Here is a 22,772-nt window from a genome sequence, read left to right as displayed (position 1 = left end):
GAATGACACAGCAGACTCAACGGGTCGATTCGCCTAATTCTGCTCCCATGTCTTATTGTCCACAGTCTCCCTAGGAATGATTTTTCCTATCGAATCCACACTGATCAACAGAAAGGACAATCTGCCAGCGTCAGACCCATGGTGCAATGGCCTCAATAAAGCCTGAAACTTTTGTTTTTACAGCACAGAATAGGTCATACTGGCCCTTTGAGCCATGCTGCCCAGCAACACCTAGCCTAATCAAGGGACAATTTACAATGACCAATTAACCTACCAAGCGGTACATCTTTAGACTGTGGGAGGAAACCGGAGCACCCGGAGCAAACCCCACACACAGCTTGTTGCTGGAAAAGTGGAATGGTACTGAAGGGGCATTGAGAGAATGGATAAGGATAGATACAAGGGTCAGGGAAGACTGAGGAACAATTGTTTTTCAGACACGGGCAACCCTGGGTTCAAGATTCAAGATTGTTTAATGTCTCTTCCAGCACACAAGCCCAAATGAGAATAAAATAATTGTTACTCCAGATCCAATGCAGCTCAAAAAGATCAGAACAATAAGAAAACATGATAAATATAAATACATAAGGCAGCATATATACAAACACATATATATCGCTGGGGTGCCTAAGATTTTTGCACAGTATTTGTCAATGCGGAGCAGAAAGAATTTGTAAATCTTGCAGGAGCAAAGAATGTTGGGAATGGCGAGGGTGGAGGTGCCCGCAGGAGGGGTGTGGGACAGGTGGCAGAGGAGTGCCCGGGGGTGGGGGCAGTTGGCACAGGTGCACACACACCCAGCCCTGAGACACTAGACAAGGTCATTTGATTTATTGATCATTACAGAATGTCCCTCTGGTGCTTCCCACTCCCTCCCCTCTCCCTTTCCCTTTTCCCCAAACCATGATTCCCCTCTCCCTGCCCCCTTCCCACTCTCGGTCCACAATGGAATCAGGTTTATAATCACTCACATATGTCATGAATTTGTTTCTTTTTAAAACGGCAACAATACAGTGCAATACATAAAATTACTACAGTACTGTGCAAAAGTCTTCGGCACCCTAGCTCTATATATGCCTAAGACTTTTACAGAGTACTGTAACTAGATTAATTGTATATCCATAGTGTTGCTAGGCACAGGAGTGTCTGCATATAAGGTGACTCTGACAGCAAATCATAAAGTACTGGTGATAGGGGTGTGGAGGGTGAGTTAGTGGCTGGAGGTGTTCATCAGCCTTACTGCTTGGGAAAAATAACTGTTTTTGAGTCTGGTGGTCCTGGAGTGGATGCTACACAGCCTCCTCCATGATGGGAATGAGACGAGCAGTCCATGAGGAGGGTGGGTGGGATCCTTCATGATGTTACCGGTCCTCTCCTGGCACCGTTCTGTCTAAATGTCCTGGATGGCTGGTAGGATGGTGCCAGTGATGTGTTGGGTAACTTTAACTCCCCATCGTAGAGCCGGCCTGTCCGCCACAGTGCGGTCTCCGCACCGTGCAGTGATGCAGCGTGTTAGGATGCCCCCTACTGCACATCAGTAGAATGACACGAGCGTAGATGAGCATAGTCCCACTCCCTTCAGAAAGGAGAGGTGTTGGTGAGCTTTTCAGGTCATACGGAACGTGTTCTGGGACCATGAGAATTTGTGCGAGATGAGCACCCCCAAGGAGTTTGAAATTTCTTCAGTCCGAAATGACCATTTTCCACAGCCACCCACATCATATGCCTCTACATACATGTGCTCTAACCCTTTTGTTGAATAATCACCCGTAATTAAACAAATGGATTATATACCGCCTACAGGAAAGATTATCACTAGCTGTAATAAAGTTCAACGTTCAAAGTAAATTTATTATCAAGGTACATATATATCACCATATACAGCCCTGAGATCCATTTTCCTGTGAACATACTCAACAAATCTATAGAATAATAACCATAACAGAATCAATGAAAGACTGCCCAACTCGGGTGTTCAAGCAGAGTGCAGAAGACAACAAACTATGCAAGTACAAGAAGAAGTATCGATAATATGAAATAAATATCGAGAACATGAGATGAAGAGTCCTTGAAAGTGAGTCCATAGGTTGTGGGAAGATTTCAATGATGGTGCAAGTGAAGTTATCCCCTTTGCTTCAAGAGCCTGGTGGTTGAGGGGTAGTAACTGTTCCGAAACCTGGTGGGGCGAGTCCTGAGACTCATGTACCTTCTACCTGATGGCAGCGGCGAGAAGAGAGCATGTCCTGGGTGATGGTATTACCTGATGATGGATGCTGCTTTCCTACAAGGTTTCATGCAGATGTGCTCAATGGGCTTTTACCCGTGAAGAACTCAGGCGTATCCACTACACTTCGTAGGATTTTTCAATCAAAGGGCGTACCAGGCCGTGATGCTGTCAGTCAATACATTCTCCACTACACGTCTATAGAAGTTTGTCAAAGTTTTAGATGTCGTGCTGAAGCTCTGCAAACCCCTAAGGAAGTAGAGGTGCTGCCGTGGTGTCTTCGTAATTGCACTATGTGCTGTTAAAAAAGTACGGGAGAATTTGTGTAAGGCCAAATTTCCACGAAACACTGCCACGGATGGCGCCTACCTCAGCTGTGATAGAAAGGAGCAACCCTGTCCCGTAAAAACCCAGAGCTACAGAAACGCCGGAAGAAGCTCCAGAGACCTCACCCCCGGGAGAGCAAGGATCTTCGCCCAGTAGACGTATGAAGTGGTGTGGTGAAAGCAAAAGCCACAGGGACAATCAACTACTAGAACTGAGGACCCTGACGAGCTGTTGTCAGTGGTGCATGCCCCAGTAGAGGTGACAGGTTGAAGACGAAGACTTCCATGCCCCAGGGAGCTCATTATCAAATTCAATGCACACAAAATGCCAATGAACCCAGCAAGTCAGGCAGCATCCTGAGGAGCCTCGGCCCAAAACATCGACTGCTTATTCCTCTCCACAGGTGCCGCCTGACTTGCTGAGTTCCACCAGCATGATTGTGTGCACTGCTCAAGACTTCCAGCACCTGCAGAGCCTCTTGCACCCCTGCATCAATTTTCTCAGCGCAATATCCTTTCTAGATGCATTGGCTTGGAACAACAGACATTCAATGTATCTCATAAAGTGGCCACAGGGGTGGAAGCCAGTGTAGTCTTCTGCTGCGGTGAGGAAGCATACGGGAATGAGACACAGCAGCTGACTGGGTGGTGTCACAACACCAGTAACACCAACGAAATGATCATGGATTTCAGAAAGGGTAAGTCAAGGGACACACACCAGTGCTCAGAGGGGTCAGCAGTTCAAGCTCCTGGATGTCAACATCTCTGAAGATCTACTGTGGACCCAACATATTGATACTCAGTCCATCTCCCACCCTACCCTTTCTCGATCTCTGTTATCTTTTATAAACCGTGGTTATCTTGATGACATTTCTTCGCAACCCTCTTTCCTGTAAAAATACTATTCTGTTTTCTCCACTCCTTTGTCTCCAATGCGTCTGTTGTTCCCAGGACACAGCTTTCCATTCCAGGACATCAGAGATGTCCTCCTCCTTCAAACAATGGAGTTTCCCCTCCCTCCACTATTGATGCTACCCTCACCTGCATCTCCAGTTCCCAAACATCCACACTCACCCCATCTTCCCACAGCCTTAACAGTGACAGAGTTCATCTTGTCCTTACCCACCACCCGGTGAGCCTCTGCATCCAACACATCATCCTCCGCAACTTCCACCGACTCCAAAGGGAAGCTACCCCCGCACATCTTTACCTCTTCTCCTCTTTCTGCAAGGATCGCTCCCTTTATCCATTCATCCCTCCCCACCAATCTCCCTCCCGGCACTCACCCCTGCGAGTGGCCTGCCCATACACCTCCATTCAGGGCCCCAGACTGTCCTTCCAGCTGAGACAACACTTCACTCACGAATCAGCTGGAGTCATCTATTGCGTCTGGTACTCCCGATGCAGCCCCTTTTCAGTGAGAGCCATTGTAAATTGGGGGTGGGGTGGAGAACGCTTTATCGAGCACCTCCAATCCATCTGCCAAAAACAAAACCTCCCGTTGGCCAAGCATTTTAATTCCTATTCCCATTCTGACAAGTCAGTCCATAGCCTCCTCTTGTGCCAAGATAAGGCCACCCTCAGGGTGGAGGAGCAACAACTTATATTCCATCTGGGTAGTCTCAACCTGATGGCGTGAATATCGATTTCTCCTTCCAGTGAAAAAAAAAAATTCCCTTCTTCTATTCCCTACTCTGGCCTTTTACCTCTTCTCAACTATCACCTCCTGCTGGGTCCCCTCCTCCTACCCTTTCTCCTAATGTCCACTCTGCTCTCCTGTCAGATTCCTTCTCCAGCACTTTACCTTCCCTACCTGCCTGGCTTCACCTAATAACCGTCTAGCTATCCTCCTCCACCTTTTTATTCTGGTGTCTTCCCCCTTCCTTTCCAGTCCTAAGGAAGGGTCTCGCCCCAAAACGTCCACTGTTTATTCATTTCCATAGATGCTGCCTGACCTGTGTGTGTTGATATTGATGCAATTACAAAGCAGGAGCGACAGCCGATATACTTAATCAGGAGTTTGAGAACACTCGGTATGCCACCTAAGACTCTTGCAAATTTCTAAACAGATCTACTGTGTTGAGCGTTCTAACTGGCTGCATCACCGTCTGGTACGAAGGGGCCAATGCACAGGATCGGCAAAGGCTGCAGAGAGTTGCAAACTCAGCCAGCTCCACCATAGGCACCAGCCAGCCCGGCATCGAGGACAACTTCAAACAGCAATGTCTCAAAAAGGTGGCATCCAATCATTAAGGATCCCCCGTCACCCAGGACATGCCCCTCTTCTGATTGCTTCAATCAGGAAGGGGGTACAGAAGCCTAAAGACACACACTCAGAGATTTAGAAACAGCTTCTTCCCCTCTGTCAACAGATTTCTGAATGGAAAATGAACCCACAAACACTAAGTCACTTTTTGTTTGCCTCTCTTTTTGCACTACTCTTTTATTTTATATAAATATATATATATATATATATATACACATTTGCTGTAGTTTATAGTTTGTGTTATGTATTACATTGCACTGCTGCCATTAAGATAACTAATTTCACGCCATATGCTGGTGATATTAAACCAGATTCTGATTCTGCTCTCCTCCAGATCGCCGCAACTAGTGGGGACGGGCGCACCGCTCCTTCATCCCAGCCGGGCCATGAGTCCGGCCCCCGGCATCCCCCACCTACCACAGTCCCCAGCTGCCCCCCACCTTTCCCGGGCTTCCCCGACCCATTCCAGTCCCCTGTCTACCCCGCCTGCCCCCACCCCTCCCTCGGCACCGGTTCTCTCCGTCCCCAGCTACCCCTTCCACCTACCCTGGTCCGGTGTCCGGCCGCAACCCCCGGTCTCAGGCCTCCGGCTGGTCCCGCGCCCCAGGCGCGCATGCGTGGGTGCCGGGGACCGGCATCCCCTTCGCACGTCGGCTTGAGTGACGGCGTGGAGGAGGCGGGGCTTATGTAAACTAGTAACGACGAAGAGGCGGGGCTTTTCAAAATCAGAATCTGGTATACAGTATATATGTCATGAAATTTGTTGTCTTTGCGGCAGCAGCACAATGAAATATGTAATACTGTGAATTAGAATAAGTATATATGAATTAAATAAATTAAATAAGTGCAAAAATAGAAATTTTAAAAATAGTGAAATAGTGTTCATAGGTTCAATGTCCATTCAGAAATCTGATGACAGAAGGGAAGAAACTGTTCCTGAATTGTTGAGTGTGAGCCTTCAGGATCCTGTACCTCCTCCCTGATGGTAGCATTGAAAATGTCCTGGGTGAGGGGGGCCCTTAATGATGGATGCCGCCTTTTTGAGGCATCGTTTCTTGATATTGAATACTCTGGAGGCGAGTGCCTGGTGTGGAGCTGACTAAGTTTCTAACTCTGCAGTTCATTTCGAACCTGTGCAATAGCGACCCCCCCCCCCGCCGCCCCTCCCTATACCTGACAGCGATGCAACCAGTTCGAAAGTTCCTCACGGTACATCCGCAGAAACTTTTAATTCCCTCCGAATGGGGGCGGGGCTTGTGTAACCTGTGACGGTATGAAGGCGGTGATTGACAGCATCCAGGAGGCGGGATTTTTGTAACCTGGGTGTCTGTGTGGAGGAGGCAGGGCTTCTGTAACTTGATAGACAGTGCCGAGGCGGGGCTTATGTAACCCGAGTGACGGCGCGGAAGACAGTAAATAACAAACGCGAGGAAATCTGCCGATGCTGGAAATTCAAAGCAACACGTACAAGATGCCTGCCCGTAATTTTACTTAGTCCATTTCTGACACCTCTCTTCCCTTTCTCGATCTCCCTCACTGCATCTCTAGATCAACTGCCCCTGCAGCGGATAGTGAGGTGAGCTGAGAAGATCATCGGGGTCTCCTTCTCGCCATTAGAGACATTTACACCACACGCTGCATCCGCAAAGCAAACAGCATTATGAAGGACCCCACGCCCCCCTGATACGAACTCTTCTCCCTCCTGCCATCTGGCAAAAGGCACCGAAGTATTCGGGCTCTCACGACCAGACTATGTAACAGTTTCTTCCCCCAAGTCATCAGACCCCTCAATACCCAGAGCCTGGCTTGACACCAACCTACTGCACTCTTCTGTGCCTATTGTCTTGTTTATTATTTATTGTAATGCCTGCACTGTTTTGTGCACTTTATGCAGTCCTGGGTAGGCCTGTAGTCGAGTGTAGTTTTGTGTTGTTTTTTACGTAGTTCAGTGTAGTTTTTGTATTGTTCATGTAGCAACATGGTCCTGAAAAACGTTGCCTCGTTTTTACTGTGTACTGTACCGGCAGTTATGGTCGAAATGACAATAAAAAGTGACTTGACTTGACTTGACTTGACTTGACTTGAACTGGTATCTTTTATAAACCCACTGACTCCCACAGCTACCTGGACTTTTCACCTTGTTACTTGTAAAAATGCCATTCCCTTTTCTCAGTTCCTCCGTCTCCGCCGCAACTGCTCTCAGTAAGGCTTTTCATTCAGAAGAACTGTTATGACCCCCTTCGAAAAGAGGGGCTTTCCTTTCTCCGCCATCAATGCTGCCCTCACCCACATCTCTTTCATTTAGCGCACGCCTGTCCTCACCCTATCCTCTCGCCGCCACACCAAGAATAGGGTTCCTCTGGTCCTCACCTATCACCCCACTAGCCTCCACGTCCAGCACATAATGCTCCGTAACTTCCGACATCTCCAATGGGAATCCCACCACATCTTTCCCTCTCCCACTTTCCGCTTTCCGCAGGGATCGCTCTATAGTCCACTCGTCCCTCCCCACTGACCTCCTTCCAGGTGAGGCGACACCTCACCTGTGAGTCTGTGATGTCATCTACTGTATCCGGTGCTCCCGGTATGGCCTCCTATATATCGACGACAGCCGGCGAAGATTGGGAGACTGCTTCAATGAGTACCTTCTCTCCATCCGCCCAAAAAGCGAGATTTCCCGGTGGCCACCCATTTCAATTCTACCTCCCATTCCCATTCCGACATCTCAGTCCATGGCCTCCTCTACTGCCACGATGAGACCACACTCAAGCTGGGGGAGCCACACCTTATATTCTGTCTGAGTAGCCTCCAACCTAATGGCATGAACTTCGAATTCTCGAACATCCGGTAATTGCCCCCCTCCCTCCTACACCGTTCCCCATTCCTGTTTCCCTCCCTCGCCTTATCTCCTTACCTGCCCATCACCTCCCTCTGGTGCTTCTCCCCCTTCCCTTTCTTCCATGACCTTCTGTCCTCTCCTATCAGACCATTTATCTCTTTCACCAATCAATTTCCCACCTCTTCACCCCTCTTCCTCTCCCGGTTTCACCTATCACTCTCCACCTTGCCCTTCCTCCCCTCCCCCCACCTTCTCAGACTGACTCCTTTCCCCTTCCTTTTCAATTTCGATCCGAAACAACAATTGTTTACTTTTTTCCCATAGATGCTGCCTGGCCTGCCGAGTTCCTCCACTATTTTGCGTGTGCAGAAAAGGCAGGGCTTTTGTAACATGATCGACAGCGCCGGGGTGGGGGGAACTCCCCCTCGGCTCGAGGTACCACGAGGCTCAAGGACAGCTTCTACCCCGCTGCCATAAGACTATTGAATGGTTCCCTCGTATGGGATGGACTCTTGACCTCACAGTCCATCTCACTAGGGTGGGTTAGTAAGTTTGCTGATGACACAAAGGTTGGGGTGTTGTGGATAGTGTGGAGGGTTGTCAGAGGTTACTGGGGGACATTGATAGGATGCAGAACTGGACTAAGAATTGGCAGCTGGAGTTCAACCCAGATAAGTGTGAAGTGGTTTGTTTTGGTAGGTCAAATTTGAAGACTGAATATAATATAAATGGTAAGACACTTGGCATTGTAGAGGATCTGAGAGATCTTGGGGTCCATGTCGACAGGACACTCAAAGCTGCTGCACAGGCTGACAGTGTTGTTAAGAAAGCATATGGTGTGTTGGCATTCATCAACCATGGGATTGAGTTCAAGGACCGTGAGGTAATGTTACAGCTTTATAGGACCCTGGTCAGACCCTACTTGGAGTACTGTGCTCAGTTCTGGTCACTTCACGACAGGAAGGATGTGGATATTATAGAGAGAGTGCACAGGAGATTTACAAGGATGTTGCCTGTATTGGAGAGCATGCCTTATGAGATTAGGTTGAGTGAACTTGTCCTTTTCTCCTTGGAGCGAAGGAGGATTTGAGGTAAACTGATAGAGGTGTATAAGATGATGAGAGGCATTGATCTTGTGGGTGACCAGAGGCTTTTTCCCAGGGCTGAAATGGCTAACACGAGGAGGCATAGTTTTAAGGTGCTCGGAAGTAGGTACAGAGGGACGTCGGGGATAAGTTTTTCACACAGCGAGCGGTGGGTGAGTGCGTGGAATGCACTGCCAGCAATGGTGGGAGAGGCGGATACTTTTAAGAGACTCTTAGATAGGTACATGGAGCTTAGAAGGATAGAGGGCTTTGCGGTAGGGAAACTCTAGGCAGTTTCTAGAGTAGGTTACATGGTCGGCACAACATTGTAGGCCGAATGTAGATTTCCACGTTCTATGTTATGATCTTTCACTTTATTGTCAAACTCCGCAACACTTTATCCGTAGCTGTTACACCTTATTCTGCATTCTGTTATTGTATTGCCCTCTTCTACTTCAGTGCACTGTGTAAAGATCTGGCAAGCTTTCCACCGTATCGCGGTACCTGTGACAATAATAAACCACTTCCAATTCACTCTCAAAAGTGCAAAATAAATTTATTATCAAAGTACGCACAGTATATGTCAATGACCACTTTATTAGATACACCTGTACACCTGATTGTCTTCTACTGCTGTAGCCTATCCACTTCAAGGTCAGCGGTGTTGTGCCTTCTGCACACCACTGTCGTAACGCGTGGTTATTTGAGTTACTGTCACCTTCCTGTCAGCTTGAACCGGTCTGGTCATTCTCCTCTGACCTCTCTCATTAACAAGGCGTTTTTACCCTCAGAACTGCCGCTCACTGGATTATTTTTTTGTTTGCTTTTCTCGCCATTCTCTGTAAACTCGTGCGTAAAAAGCCGAGGAGATAAACAGTTTCTGCGATTCTCCAACCACCCCATCTGTCACCAACAGTCAAATCACTTAGATCACATTTTCAAATTGAGATTCAGCGTGGAATAGGTGCTTCCAGCCCTTTGAGCCGTGCCGCCCGGCAATCCCCCGATTTTATCCTAGCCTAATCACGGGACAATTTACACTGATACGCGGTGTTTGACAGATTAGAGCCTTCTTCCGCCTGCACTGCCGTTGTGATGTGTCATCATCTTCCGCCAGCTCCGCCGCTGAGGTCTTGTTTGGATCGCTGTGTCTGGAACCTCCCCCTTGACCTTTACTCTCTTGGCTGACTCTCCCGGGACCTAGGCACCAGACGGCATCATTCTCGGGATCTCAGGAACTCACGGGCCTCTCCACCATGGCCAGATGACCATCCTCGGAGAAGATTTTTAGAAATACAGGGAGTAACAGGCCCTCCTTGCCCAACGAGCCCGCCTGCACAATTACACCCATGTGACAAATTAATGTGACTTTAATTTGTGGGAGGAAACTGGAGCACCCGGAGGGAACGTGCGGACACGGGGAAAAGGTACAAACTCCATACAGTCAGCAGAAGTATTTGAACTCGGGTCGCTGGTGCTGTAATAGCGTTACACTCATTACTACGGTACCTTAGCCCTCCTCCTCCTTGTCAGGAAACGGATAACCACTTTCCCCCTGGGATCAATAAAGTATGACTATGACTATGAAAAATTCACGCCGTCTGTCAGTGATAATAAATTTGATTATAATTCTGTGATCTTGTGACTGCGGAGCCACATCATCAGGTGCTCGAACACCGACAGGGATGCCCTCTTCTCCCGTCGGGCTCTGACGTGTTCGGAATACATTCCTGGATACCTGCCTGGCTAACTAATCGGCGAGACCAAGCTGAGGTAAATGAGAATCTGTGTGTGTCTGCGTCTGTGCCTCTGTCTGACTGTGCGTGTGACTGCTGCACCATCAGATCCGGAGTAACGATTATTTCGTTCTCCTTTACACTTAGAACATCGAAAAGTGCAGTACAGGAACAGGCCATTCGGCCCACAATACGGTGCCGAACCAGCTAAAAAGCAAATCAAAAACACCCAAATACTAACCCATCCTACCCACACCATGTCCATATCCCTCCATCTTCCTTGAATGTATGTGCCTATCCGAACCTCTCTTAAAAGCCTGCAAAGTATTTGCCTCCACCACCGTACCAGGCATCCACCACTCACTGAGTAAAAAGCCTACCCCTCACAACTTTCACCCTTCACCTTCAACGCATGCCCTCTGGTATTGGACATTTCAACCCCGGGAAACAGATACTCTCTGTCCACTCTATCTGTACCTCTTATAACCTTGTAAACATCTCTCAGATCTCCCCTCAGCCTTCGACACTTCGGAGAAAACAACTCGACTTTAACCAGCCTCTCGAGATAGCGCATGCCCACTAAACCAGGCAGCATCCTGGTGAACCTCTTCCGCACCCTCAACAGCCTTTCCTATAGTGGAACAACCAGAATTGGATGCAGTACTCCAGATGTAGCCTAACCAAAGTTTTATATAGTTGCAATATAACCTTTGAACTCAGTGCCTCGACTAATTAAAAACAAATCCATAAGTCTTCTTAACCACTTTATCGAACTTTCAATGAGCTATGGACTCGGATCCCAATATCTCTCTGTTCAGCAGCACCATTAAAGACCTCGTCCTTAACAGTGTACTGTCTCCTTGCATTTGCCCTGCCGAGCTGCAACACTTCACATTTATCTGGGTTAAATTCCATCTGCCACTGATCTATATCGCGTTGTATTCTTTACCTGTCTTCTACACCATCCACAATTCCACTAACCCTGATGGAACTGCACTCTCTGACGGTGGCGTCCGAAAAGAGGATGCTGTCCAAGTTGCATGCCATCTTGGACAATGTCTCCCATCCACTACATAATGTACTGGTTGGGCACAGGAGTACATTCAGCCAGAGATTCATTCCACCGAGATGCAACACTGAGCGTCATAGGAAGTCATTCCTGCCTGTGGCCATCAAACTTTACAACTCCTCCCTTGGAGGGTCAGACACCCTGAGCCGATAGGTTGGTCCTGGACTTATTTCCTGGCATAATTTACATATTACTATTTAACTATTTGTGGTTTTATTACTATTTAATTATTTATGGTGCAACTGTAACGAAAACCAATGTCCCTCGGGATCAATAAAGTATGACTATGACTGGTATCATCTGCAAATTTACCAACCCACCCATCTACATTTTCATCCAGTTCATTTATATACACATCACAAACAGGAGGGGTCCCAGCACAGAGCCGTGCAGAACTCTACTAATTACAGACCTCCAGCTCGAATAAGTCCCTTTAGCCACTACCCTCTGTCTCCTATGTGCAAGCCAGTTCTGAATCCAAACAGCCAATTCTCCGCAGCACCCACGCATCTTAATCTTCATGATTAGCCTCCCATGAGGGACTTCGTTAAACACCTTACTAAAAATCCATGCAGATAACATCCACTGCCCTACCTTCATCCATCTCCCTCGTCACAATTGTGTACTGGAAGTGATTTTAAACAATCTTGAATGGTTTAATTAGAGATACAATGCAAAATATGTCCTCCGTTCCTTTGGAGCTGCACCACCCAACAACCCCTGACAACTTCCTAACCTAATCGTGGGACGATTTACAAAGATCAATTCGCCTACAACCGGTAAGAATGCTGGAGGAACTCAGCAGGACAGGCAGCAACCATGGAAAAGAGTAAACTGTCGACGTTTGGGGCCAAGACTCGAGTCCTGATGACGTTTTGGGCCGAGACTCTTCATCAGGTCGCAGGCCTTGGCCCGAAGCATCGATAATCTACTCTTTACCATAGCTGCTCCTCCAGCATTGTGTGTGTGAGTGAGACAGAGACAGAGACAGAGACAGAGACAGAGACAGAGACAGTGTGTGTGTGTGTGTGTGTGTGTGTGTGTGTGTGTGTGTGTGTGTGTGTGTGTGTGTGTGTTTTTTTTTTTTTTTTTTTTTTTGGATTTCGGCCTCTGCCGATTTTCCCGTGTTTGTGAACCTACTAACCAGTACACCTTTGGAGTGCGGGAGAGAACAAGAGCACCCCGTTGCAAGGACGTGGCTGGGGACGAACCCAAGAGCAGGACACAGGCACGGAGACAGGGTCGTGAGGCGTCAGCGCAGCGGCGAACGTAGAACAGCTATTCAGGAGAATCTTTATACGGAGACAAAGTTTACGTAGATTATCCAGGGATTGGTGCGGAGCTAAAAAACTGACAGTACTAAGGAATCAGGAAACGAGGTTTACACACACTAGAATAGACCAATGAACTGGCAAAGCATGACCGTGAGGCCAGGGTTCTTATCCTCAGTTCGCTGATGAAAAGCAGTTGTGCTGTAATTAATGAAAACGGGGAACAATTGGAAATCAGACGAGGGGATTAAGACCTAATCAAGGAAATAATAGCAAGATGGGGCATTGCCGGACGGGACCATGTCACACTCAAAGGAAACCCATACATTCCACGGGGAGAGCGTAACAGAAGACGTCAGGCTGGGACTCCGAACTCCGACAGCCTGAGCTGTAATAGCATCACAGCAGTAGCGTAGTGGTTAGCACAACGCTTTACAGTACAGTTCCCTCTGCTGACTGTGAGGGCGTTTGTACGCTCTCCGCAAGGATGCATGGGTTTCCTCCAGGTGCTCCGGTTTCCGCCCACAGTCCAAAGAGATACTGGTTAGTTGGTTCATTGCAAATTGTCCCATAATTAGGCTAGGGTTAAATCAGTTTTCTGGGCAGCACGGCTGGACGGACCTACTCCATGTTGTTTCTCAATAAATAAATAAATAACCGCCACGCAACCGCCGTGAATTGCTGGATCCGTCCAAGGAATGAATTTGTAGCTTGTCCAAGCTCTTCCTATAATTCAGGCGTTTATGTCCCAGCACCATGGAGAGGTCCCACCCACAGAATCCCTCCAACCCTCTCGCTTTTGTCCTGCAGCGGCGAAATCACTCGAGCAGAATAGGGAAATAAAAGGTCGAACTTAATGTTGTTGAAATGTATTCAAAATACAACCTGAAATGCTTTTTCTTTGCAACTATCCACGAAAACAGAGAAGTGCCCCAAAAAATTAATGACAGTTAGATGTTAGAACCCCAAAGTTCCCCCTCCCTCTCGCACGTAAGCGGCAGCAAGTAACAATCTCTCCTCCCCCACCGGCAAAAAAAAAAGCATCGGCACCCGCCACCGAGCTCTCAAGCGTGAGCAAAGCAATAGCAAAGACACAGACTTGCAGTTACCCCAAAGACATCGCGTTTCACCCGGTATACGACATACCACAGGTTCTCTCTCCCTAATAAAGGAGAAGGTGTCTCTGTTTTTCCAGCGAGCAGGGAGACATAACAAACAACTCGCTGGTTTACGATGTTAAAAGTCCGTTACGTCGCTTTTTTCGAGCTCTGTGCCAGAAGATCTCAAAGGTGTCGGGTCTCTAGACACACATCCACAGATATCCCGACTCCCCCGATGACACAGAAAAAGAGACAGCTTTACAGCCCCGAATGAGAACACCAATGTCCAGCAATGGAAAAAAGCCACAAAAGTTAATGGGTGCAGCCCAGTCCATCACAGGAAGAGCCCTCCCCAACACTGAGCGCATTTACAAGGAGTGCTGGCACAAGGAAGCATCGTCCGTAATTAAGGACCCCCACAATACTCTTCTCCATCAGAATAAAGGTACAGGGGCCTTAGGTCCCACACCACAAGTCCCAGGAACCATCCCCATCAGGCTCCTGAACCGTTAATTTCACTCACCTCAACTCTGAACTGCATCTCCTTACTGACTCACTTTCAAGGACTCTTTACAACTCTTGTTCTCAGAATTATTTTTTATTTGTACAGTTTGTCTTTTCCATATTGGTCATGTCAGTCTTGGTCTGTTTGTAGATTTTTTTCCCATAAATGTTATAGTATTGATCTTTTTTCCTGTAAATGTCTGCAAGAAAGTGATCTCAGGGTAGTGCATGGTGCATACTGTATATGTAATTGGATTATAAATTTACTTTGTGGAGAAAGAGAAAGAAATAGAGGGTAAAAGAGAAAGAAAGGGAGGGGAGGAAGAGGCAGGAGGGGAGGGAGAGGCGGGAGGGGAGGGGAGGGGAGGGGAAGGGGAGGGGAGGGGGAGGGGAGGGGAAGGGAGAGGGAGAGACAGAAATGGAGGGGGAGGAAGAGAAAGGGAGGGAGCAGGGTGCAAGAGTATGGGAGGGAGAGAGAATGGGAGGGGGAGAAAAAGGGGGGAAGGGAGGGGGGAAGGGAGGGGGAAAGAGGGGGGAAGAGGGGGGAAGGGAGGGGGAAGGGAGGGGGAAAGAGGGGGGAAGGGAGGGGGAGAAAAAGGGAGGGGGAGAGATAGAGATCATGGTGCAGCCTCTTTACTTCAGTCACTTGTATCAGAGGAATACCAGACAATGGACTCCACCAGACGAGGATGACAACCGTTTCGGGGCCATTTTCAGGTGCAGGAGTGCGTGGCCTGGTGCTTGAGCAAGGAGGAAGAGCAGGTGAAGGCCTTGGCACAATGTGAGCACTTGTAGGGCCGCTCGCCGGTGTGCACCCGCTGGTGGATGTGCAGGTGGTAGGAACGGCTGAAACGGCGGGTGCAGTAGGGGCAGGCGAAGGGCCGCTCGCCAGTGTGCACCCTCCGGTGTGTCTCCAGCTGCGACGGGTAGTCGAACTGCTTGGCGCATTCCGGACAGGTGAAGGGGCGCCCGGCGCCGTGCGTGGCCCGGTGCGCCTCCAGCTTGCGCATGTACTTGAAGCCGCGGCTGCACTGCGAGCAGACGAAGGGCCCGTGCAGCTCAGCGCGGTGGACGCGGCCGTGGGTGAGCAGGTTGGACGAGCAGGCGAAGCGCCTGGGGCAGGAAGGGCAAGCGAAGGGCCGCTCGCCGGTGTGGACGCGCCGGTGCACCTGCAGGTACGAGGGGCAGGAGAAGCGTTTGGGGCAGGATGGGCAGGCGAAGGGCCGCTCGCCGGTATGGCTGCGCTGGTGCTTCAGCAGGCGGGACGAGCAGGCAAAGGCCTTGCCGCAGGCCGGGCACCCGAAGGGCCGCTCGCCCGTGTGGGCCCTCTCGTGAGCCCGCAGGTGGGAGCGGCTGGCGAAGGCCTTGCTGCAGGCCAGGCAACGGAAGGGCCGGAGGGGCTCCCCATCCCCTTCCAGTTCCACCTCCACCTCAGCCCCCTCTGGGCTGGTGTCAGGGCCCGGGAGGGGAGGCAGTTCAGGAAGGACCACCTTCGCCCCGCCACTGTGGATCCGCCGATGGGTCCGCAGGTTGGACAACTGGCTGAAGGCTCGGCCGCACTCGGGACAGGCGAAGGGCCGCTCGCCCGTGTGGCTGCGCCGGTGGATCTCCAGGGAGGACGGCCGGTGGAAGGTCTTGCCGCAGTCGGTGCAGCGGTAGGCCCGCTCCTCACTGGGCTCCGGGTGCCCTTCGTCCGAGCTCCTGGCCGGTGCTCCCTCCATCCCTGGCGACCTGCGGGCAGGGGAGCGGGACATTGGTTATTCGGAGAGGGAAAATCAGAATTCCCCACTCCCATTACATCAATCCCAACATGCCCCCCCCCGCAAAATCCGTGGGATCCAATCTTCGTCCCTCAGTACGGTCCTTCCCACAGCACAATACTTCCTCAGTATGTCCCCTCCCAAGGCTCCTGAACCAGCGTGGGTAACTTCACTCAGAGCTCACTGAGGACAGAACGTTCTGCCTCAGAGAGGAGATTGTCACAGGGGATCATGGATGAGAGTTGGGATCAGTCGGGGGGGGGAAGAGGGTTGTTTGTGTCTGAGGAGGAGGATGGTATGGGGTGCTCAGGGATGGTGGGGTGAGAGGAAGATGGAGTCTCCGAGGACCCAAGAGCTGGCGGTGGGATCTGAGAGAGGCGGGATTGCGGAGTGGTGGTGGGGGAAGCGGAGACGGGGGTTCCAGCGGCAGCGCTTGAAGACCCGGCCTGGAGGTCAAGTCTGGAGTCGGAGTTGGAGGTTGCACAATCGGCACTTTGGAGATATCCGAGGTCGTTGGATGGCGGTGGAGTCTGGGTTTAGAAGCTGCTCTGGATCGTTAGAGCCATTGAGGTCGACAGCAGGGTTCACAGTCTGGAGACGTCCGGGCGTGTCAAGCATCTACACAGAGCTTGGAAGACCGCTGCGCCAAGCACCTGCACTCCATCTACCACAAAAAGCGGGATCTCCTTTTTTAATTCCACGTCCCATTCCCATTCCAATATGTCTATCCACGGCCTCCTCCACTATCGTGATGAGGTCACACTTGGGCTGGAGGAACAACACCTTGTATTCCATCTGGGTAGCCACCAACCTGATGGCATGAACATCGATTTCTCAAATTTCTAGTAATGGCACCCCCCTTCACCATTCCCCTTTTCCCTCTCTCACTTTATCCTCTCGCCCTCCCATCACCTCTCTCTGGTGCTGCTCCCTCTTCTCTTTCTTCCATGGCCTTCTGTCTCTTTCACAAACTTCCCAGCTCTTTACTTCATCCCTCCCACTCCAGGTTTCATCTATCACCTTGTGTTTCTCTGTCTCCGCACACCCCCCCCCATCTTTTAAATCTACTCCTCAGCTTTTCTTCTCCAGTCCAGCCGAAGGGTTTTGGCCTGAAATGTTGACTGTACTCTTTTCCTAGATGCTGCCTGGCCTGCTGAGTTTCTCCAGCATTTTGTGTGTACAACACACAAACATCTTCTCACCAATACTGAATGCACCATTTAAACGATCACGTTTAGTTTGTGAACCTCTGGGGTGATGCCTTCTACCAAAGCTATTTGGAGTCAATCAATGAGATAAAATTAAAGGTGTGGGGTGTGGACAGCTTGCAATCATTGAGGGAACAATGAATTCAAATTGTATCAAGACATTTTACAGGAGGATGTCAATGTAGCAGACCGTCACCTGAAGCTTAACAGAAGTTGCATGATGCAACAAGACAATGATCCAAAACACAAGAGTCAATCAACAACAGAATGGCTTAAAAAGAAGACATTTCGTGTTTTGGAATGGCCAAGTCAGAGTCCAGATCTTAACCCAATTGAGATGTTGTGACATGACCTGAAGAGGGCTGTTCATGGAAGAAATATTGATGAACTGAAAGAGTTTTGTATGGAGGAATGGTCTAAAATTCCTCCTTGCCACTGTGCAAGTCTGATCAGCAGCTACAGGAAACGTTAGGTGGAGGTTATTGCTGCTAAAGGAGGTTCTACTAGTTATTAAGTACACGGGTTCACATACTTTTTCCAGCCTGGACTGTGAATGATTTAACAATGTGTTCAATAAAGACACGAAAAGTACAATTGTTTGTGTGTTATTAGTTTAGGCAGATTATGTTTGTCTATTATCGTGAAGATCAGACCACATTTTATGAGTAATTAATGCAGAAAACCAGGTAACTACAAAGGGTTCACAAACTTTATAAACTTCAGAAACTTTATAATATATATCAGCCGCAAAGCAACAAATTTCATAACATATGCCAGTGATATTAAACTTGATTTTGTCTCTGTGCTCTGGTGTCCTCCCAGAATCAAAAGACGTACTGGTTAGTAGGTTAATTAGCCATTGTAAATTGCCCTGTGATCAGGCTATGGTTAAATAGGTAGGTTATTGGGCAGAGTGGCTCTTTGGGCTGGAAGGACCTCTTCCAAGCTGTATTCCTGAATAAATAAATAGGGAAAACTTCCCTGAGAAACACCGATTTCCCAAGACTTGCACAGCCCAACCTGTCAATACCCGCCTGAGCTCCCATTTGGCCGTACCTGACCTATATCCCTCAAAACCTTTCCCATCCATGTCCCTGTCTACTTAAACTCTGTAATTGTACCCATCTCTGGCAGCTCATTCCATATCCCCACCACCATCTGGGTGGAAAAAGTTGACCTTTAGATCTCTCCCCTTGAACTTCAAACCTCAAGTTTTAGTCTCCTCTACCCTGGGGATAAGAAACTGTGATCATACACCTTCTCTCATCCCATGTGCTTTTAAAATCTCTATAGGGTCATCCCTCAGTCTCCTTCATTCTGGGGAAAACTGTCCCAGCCTGTCCAGCCTCTCCTTGTAACTCAAACCCTCCAGTGCCGGGAACATCCTGGTGAATCTTTCCTGCCCCCTCTCCAGCTTAATGACATCCTTCCTATAGCTGGGTGACCAGAACTGCACACAATACCGAGTGCAGCCTCACTGACGTCTTGTACAGCTGTAACGGGACATCCCAACTCCTGTACTCTGTGCCCTGACCCATGAAGGCCAACGTGCCAGACACCTTCCTCACCACCCTGTCTGCCTGTGACGCCAGAGAAAATTACAGTACAAACGGGAACTATTCAGTCCCTTTATCTCTACTACCCTTCCGTAAAACAATTCTCCTGCTCTTTTCAACATAGCCCATGGTATTACAAGGATGGACTGAGCATTGGCTGATTGGCGGGAGGCAAAGCGTGGGAATAAAGGGGGCCTTTTCCAGTCGGCTGCCGGTGACCAATGGTGTTCAGTGGGTGTCAGTGTTGGGATTGCTTTTTTATGTTGTATGCCAATGATTTGGATGATGGAATTGATGGCTTTGTGGCCAAGGTTTGCAAGTGATACGAAGATGGGTGGGGGCACAGGTAGTGTTGAGGAAGCAGAAGGTCTTGCACAGATTAGAATGGAAAAATGAAGTGACAGGTGGAATAGTGTCAGGTGTATGGTCATGCATTTTAGTAGCAGGAATAAAAGTTTAGACTATATTCTAAACGGGGAAAATATTTAAAGATCCAAGTTGCAAAGGGACTTGGGAGTCCTTGTGTAGGATTCCCTAAAGGTCAACTTGCAGGTTGAATCAGTGGTGAAGAAGGCAAATACAATGTTTGCATTAATTTTGAGAGGACCAGAATATAAAAGCAAAGATGTAATGCTGAGGCTTTATAAGGCACTGGTGAGGTCTCATTTGTAGTATTGTGAGCAGTTTTGGCCTCTTTATTTAAGAAAGGATATGCTGACATTGGAGAAGATTCAGAGGAGGTTCACGAGAATGATTCCAGGAATGAAATGGTTAACATACGGAGAAGTGTATGATGGCTCTTAGCCTTTACTCGCTGGTTTAGGAGAATAGGGTAGGGGGAATTAAAATCACATTGAAATCTATTAAATATTGAAAGGCCTAGATAAGAGCAGACCTGGAGAGGATGTTTCCTATCGTGGGGTAGTCTAGGATCAGAACGCATAGCCCTAGAATCGAGTGCCGTCCACTCAGAACAGAAGTGAGGAGGAATTTCTTTAGCCAGGTGAGGATGAATCTGTTGAATTCATTGCCAGAGACTGTTGTGGAGGTCCTGTCATTGGGTATATTTAAAAACAGAGGTTGATAGGTTCTTGATTAGTTAGGGAGTCAAAGATTACGGGGAGAAGGCAGGAGAATGGGTTTGAGAGAGATAATAATACAGCCATGAGGAAATGGCAGCAGCAGACTCGACGGGCCGAATGGCCTGACTCTTTTCCTAGGTCGTACGATAGAACCTGCTCTCCAGTGCTGAGAGGCCTGCGCCAAACGACGGGAGAGGAGGCAATTGGGCGGGGTTTGAGAGAGTGGCGACTAAACAGATCAGACCAGAATGGTCCTGGTTAACGCACCACAGGTGAATTGCTAGGTTTCTCAGCGAGAGATGTATCTACGAAGCTGTGCAACATTTGCAGGAGGACTCACAGCGTTGGTGCAGATAAAGCTTCCGACGATAAACCAGACGAGGACCGAGAGAGAGGCTGCTGGAATGAAGCGGCTATAGTCGGATAGCTGCAGATTGAAGGCTGCCTTATGGAACCAGGCTGACCGGCAGTGCGGCTCGAGTCTGACGCCTGTGCCGCCGCCTCCACCGGCCTGCTGGGGCTTCTGCTGATGCTGCCGGACTGAGCTCCAGCCACCACCGTTTCCACTGCGCGTTCTTGCTGCTGGGGGTGCTGGAGCTGCTGGTGGTGAGGCCGAGCCGTATGCTAAAAGCACCTGGTCAACCCGGGTGTTTCTGCTTGTGGTCTATTTGCCAGGGCTCCGCAGCCGCCGCTGGTGTGGCCGAACGCTGCTCGTACAGCCAGGGAGACTCCCGTAGCTGCTAATGGTGTGGTTGTGGGCTGCTGGTCCAACGGTGCTGGTTAAGGGCCAAGACTCGAGCGGGTGCTGCTGCTGGTGTCAGGTGTTTCTGCTGCTGCAGCTGGGCGGCCTTCTGGCCATGACTCCCGCGGCTGGAGGAGGTAAGCTCCAGAAGCTACCGGAGAAGCCGAGGGATGCTGCTGGTCACCGGTGGAGCAGGCCGCTGGCCACGGCGTTGCCGATGGGGCTGCTGGTCCACGAGCTGCTGCCCGGTAGAGCAGGGGCAGGTGGTGAGAGCGCTCAAGGTGTTGCTGGGCAGCTGCACGAAGAGCAGGACGCCTGCTGGTCTACTCGTGCTGAGATGCTGCTGGGAATCTGGAGTGGGTGCTGGGTCAGCCGGGAGGACGGACGCTGTAGCGCTGTTGGCGTTCAGGCTGCTGTATCACGAACTGGAACTGCTGTGGTGCAGGGGCTGTAAGAACTGAGAATACTGCTGAGAGAACACTGAAGTGCTACTGGAGCTGCTGGAACTGCACGGACTGTGCTTCCGAGGACGGTCGAAAAGGGCTCACACTTTTCACCCCTCCCCCAGCAATCCGGGCTTGGACCCAGACAAAGGAAGCCGCGCTCGTCGCCGACCTCCCGCCGGCGTCTATTGGCTGGCGCTGCAGCGCTTCCGGGTAAACTCTGCCTCGCGATTGGTGGATGTTAACGCGGCTGACAGTTTCATCAGCTGACAGTACCGGAGTGGTGGACCGTGGAGAGGGAGGGGGCGGGTGGGGTGGAGGAGAGGGAGGGGAAGGGGGTTGGAGAAGGAGGGAAAAGGGGAGGGATGGGATGATAGGGGGTCAGAATAAAATGGGATGGATCAGAATGTTGGACAATATCTAGTAACATGAGGAAACGAAATGAAGCAGCAGAGATGTGGTTTTTGAGGAGGACGAAACGAATATCTAACGAGGATGTCATGAACAGAGCAAGCACAAAAAGAGAAATAATGTATGAGATCATGAAAAGGCAACGTAACTTCATTGGACATGTGATTAGGAAAGAGGAGTTAGAATGCACGGTAATTATGGGAAAGATTGAAGGGAAGAAAGCGAGAGGAAGGCAACGACAAATGATGGTGGAGACAGCAGCCAGAGAACTGGAAATGAATACCAATGAATTGATCCACTTGACCCGAAACAGGGGTGTGTGGGCCATGGCACTCAAAGCTCAAACTGGGCACGGCACCTGATGATGATGATGATGGAGGCAGAAGGCGGGTGGAGAGGGAAGGGAAGTTGGGTGGGGGTGGAGGGGGAAGGGGCGTGGTGGAGGGGGAAGGAGGGTGGCGAGGGATTGGAAAAGGGAGGGATAGGCTGAAAGGGGGAGGGGAACAGGGCCGAGATGGGATGAAAGAGGGGAGGGGTAGATGGTGGGAATGGTGGAAGAGAAAGGGAATGGTAGGAGGAGAACGGAGAGGAGAGAGTGCGAGGGTGGAGAGGGCAAGGTAAGAGGATGAAGGAAGGGATGGTGGGGAAGAGGGGAGGGATGAGAGAAAGGGAGAGGGGCGTGAGGGCGAGAGGTGATCATGGAGCGAGAGGGCAGATGGGTGGGTTTGATTGTGGGAAGAGAGGGATGGGTGGGGGTGAAAAGGGCAGCAATGGGAGAGGAAAGAGGAGATATAGGAGAGGAAGTGGGCGAGGGGGAGGTGGAAGGAGGACAGGGGAGAGTGAGTGGTGGGGTAAGATGGGAGGAGGGAATTGTGCAAGAGGTAAGAGTTGGAAGGAGTAGGAAGGCAGAGGGGGAGAGGTGGGAAGGGACATGGGAGAGGTTGAAGGTGTGAGAATGGGTAGAGGGAGAGGAGGAAGAGGCAGATCAGAAGGAGTAGGGGGAAGTTTGGGGAAGGGGATTGAGGAGTGGGAAGCATGAAGTGGAGGGAGACTGAGGGGTACGAGAGAGAAGGGGGCAGAAGGGGAAGGGATAGATGTAGGTGGAGGTGAGCATGGGGTTAGAGGGAGGGAGAGGAACGGGGAATTCTGC

At 49.9% G+C, this 22,772-nt stretch overlaps 2 protein-coding genes across 3 annotated transcripts in view; both read right to left on the bottom strand.

Annotated features, from left to right (window-relative positions):
• The window catches only part of LOC140190141 (uncharacterized), a 41,744-nt gene extending 30,694 nt beyond the window's left edge, over nt 1–11,050 (bottom strand). Inside the window, exons 1-3 of the mRNA XM_072246650.1 lie at nt 10,954–11,050; nt 9,788–9,940; nt 5,363–5,548 (exon numbers count right to left, since the gene is read on the bottom strand). Of these exons, the coding sequence (XP_072102751.1) occupies nt 5,363–5,548; nt 9,788–9,940; nt 10,954–11,050 (436 nt within the window). The remainder of the gene's footprint in view (nt 1–5,362; nt 5,549–9,787; nt 9,941–10,953) is intronic.
• Nucleotides 11,051–14,506: 3,456 nt separating this feature from the next.
• On the bottom strand, nt 14,507–21,361 carry LOC140190224 (uncharacterized). Of its 2 annotated transcripts, none has more exons than XM_072246777.1 (2): nt 20,367–21,361; nt 14,507–16,151 (listed from the first exon to the last, which is right to left on the bottom strand). In XM_072246777.1, exon 2 carries the CDS (start codon nt 16,139–16,141, stop codon nt 15,134–15,136), a length of 1,008 nt encoding a protein of 335 aa, XP_072102878.1. In that variant the 5' UTR covers nt 16,142–16,151; nt 20,367–21,361; the 3' UTR covers nt 14,507–15,133. The 2 variants fall into 2 exon arrangements, with proteins under 2 accessions (XP_072102878.1, XP_072102879.1); XM_072246778.1 differs by lacking the exon at nt 20,367–21,361 and adding an exon at nt 19,840–20,345.
• Nucleotides 21,362–22,772: the final 1,411 nt, after the last annotated feature.

Source organism: Mobula birostris, chromosome 29, assembly GCF_030028105.1.
Source record: "Mobula birostris isolate sMobBir1 chromosome 29, sMobBir1.hap1, whole genome shotgun sequence".
Lineage (NCBI taxonomy): Eukaryota > Metazoa > Chordata > Chondrichthyes > Myliobatiformes > Myliobatidae > Mobula > Mobula birostris.
Note: the sequence above shows the minus strand (reverse complement) of the source record. Positions and strands in the feature narration are given on the sequence as shown.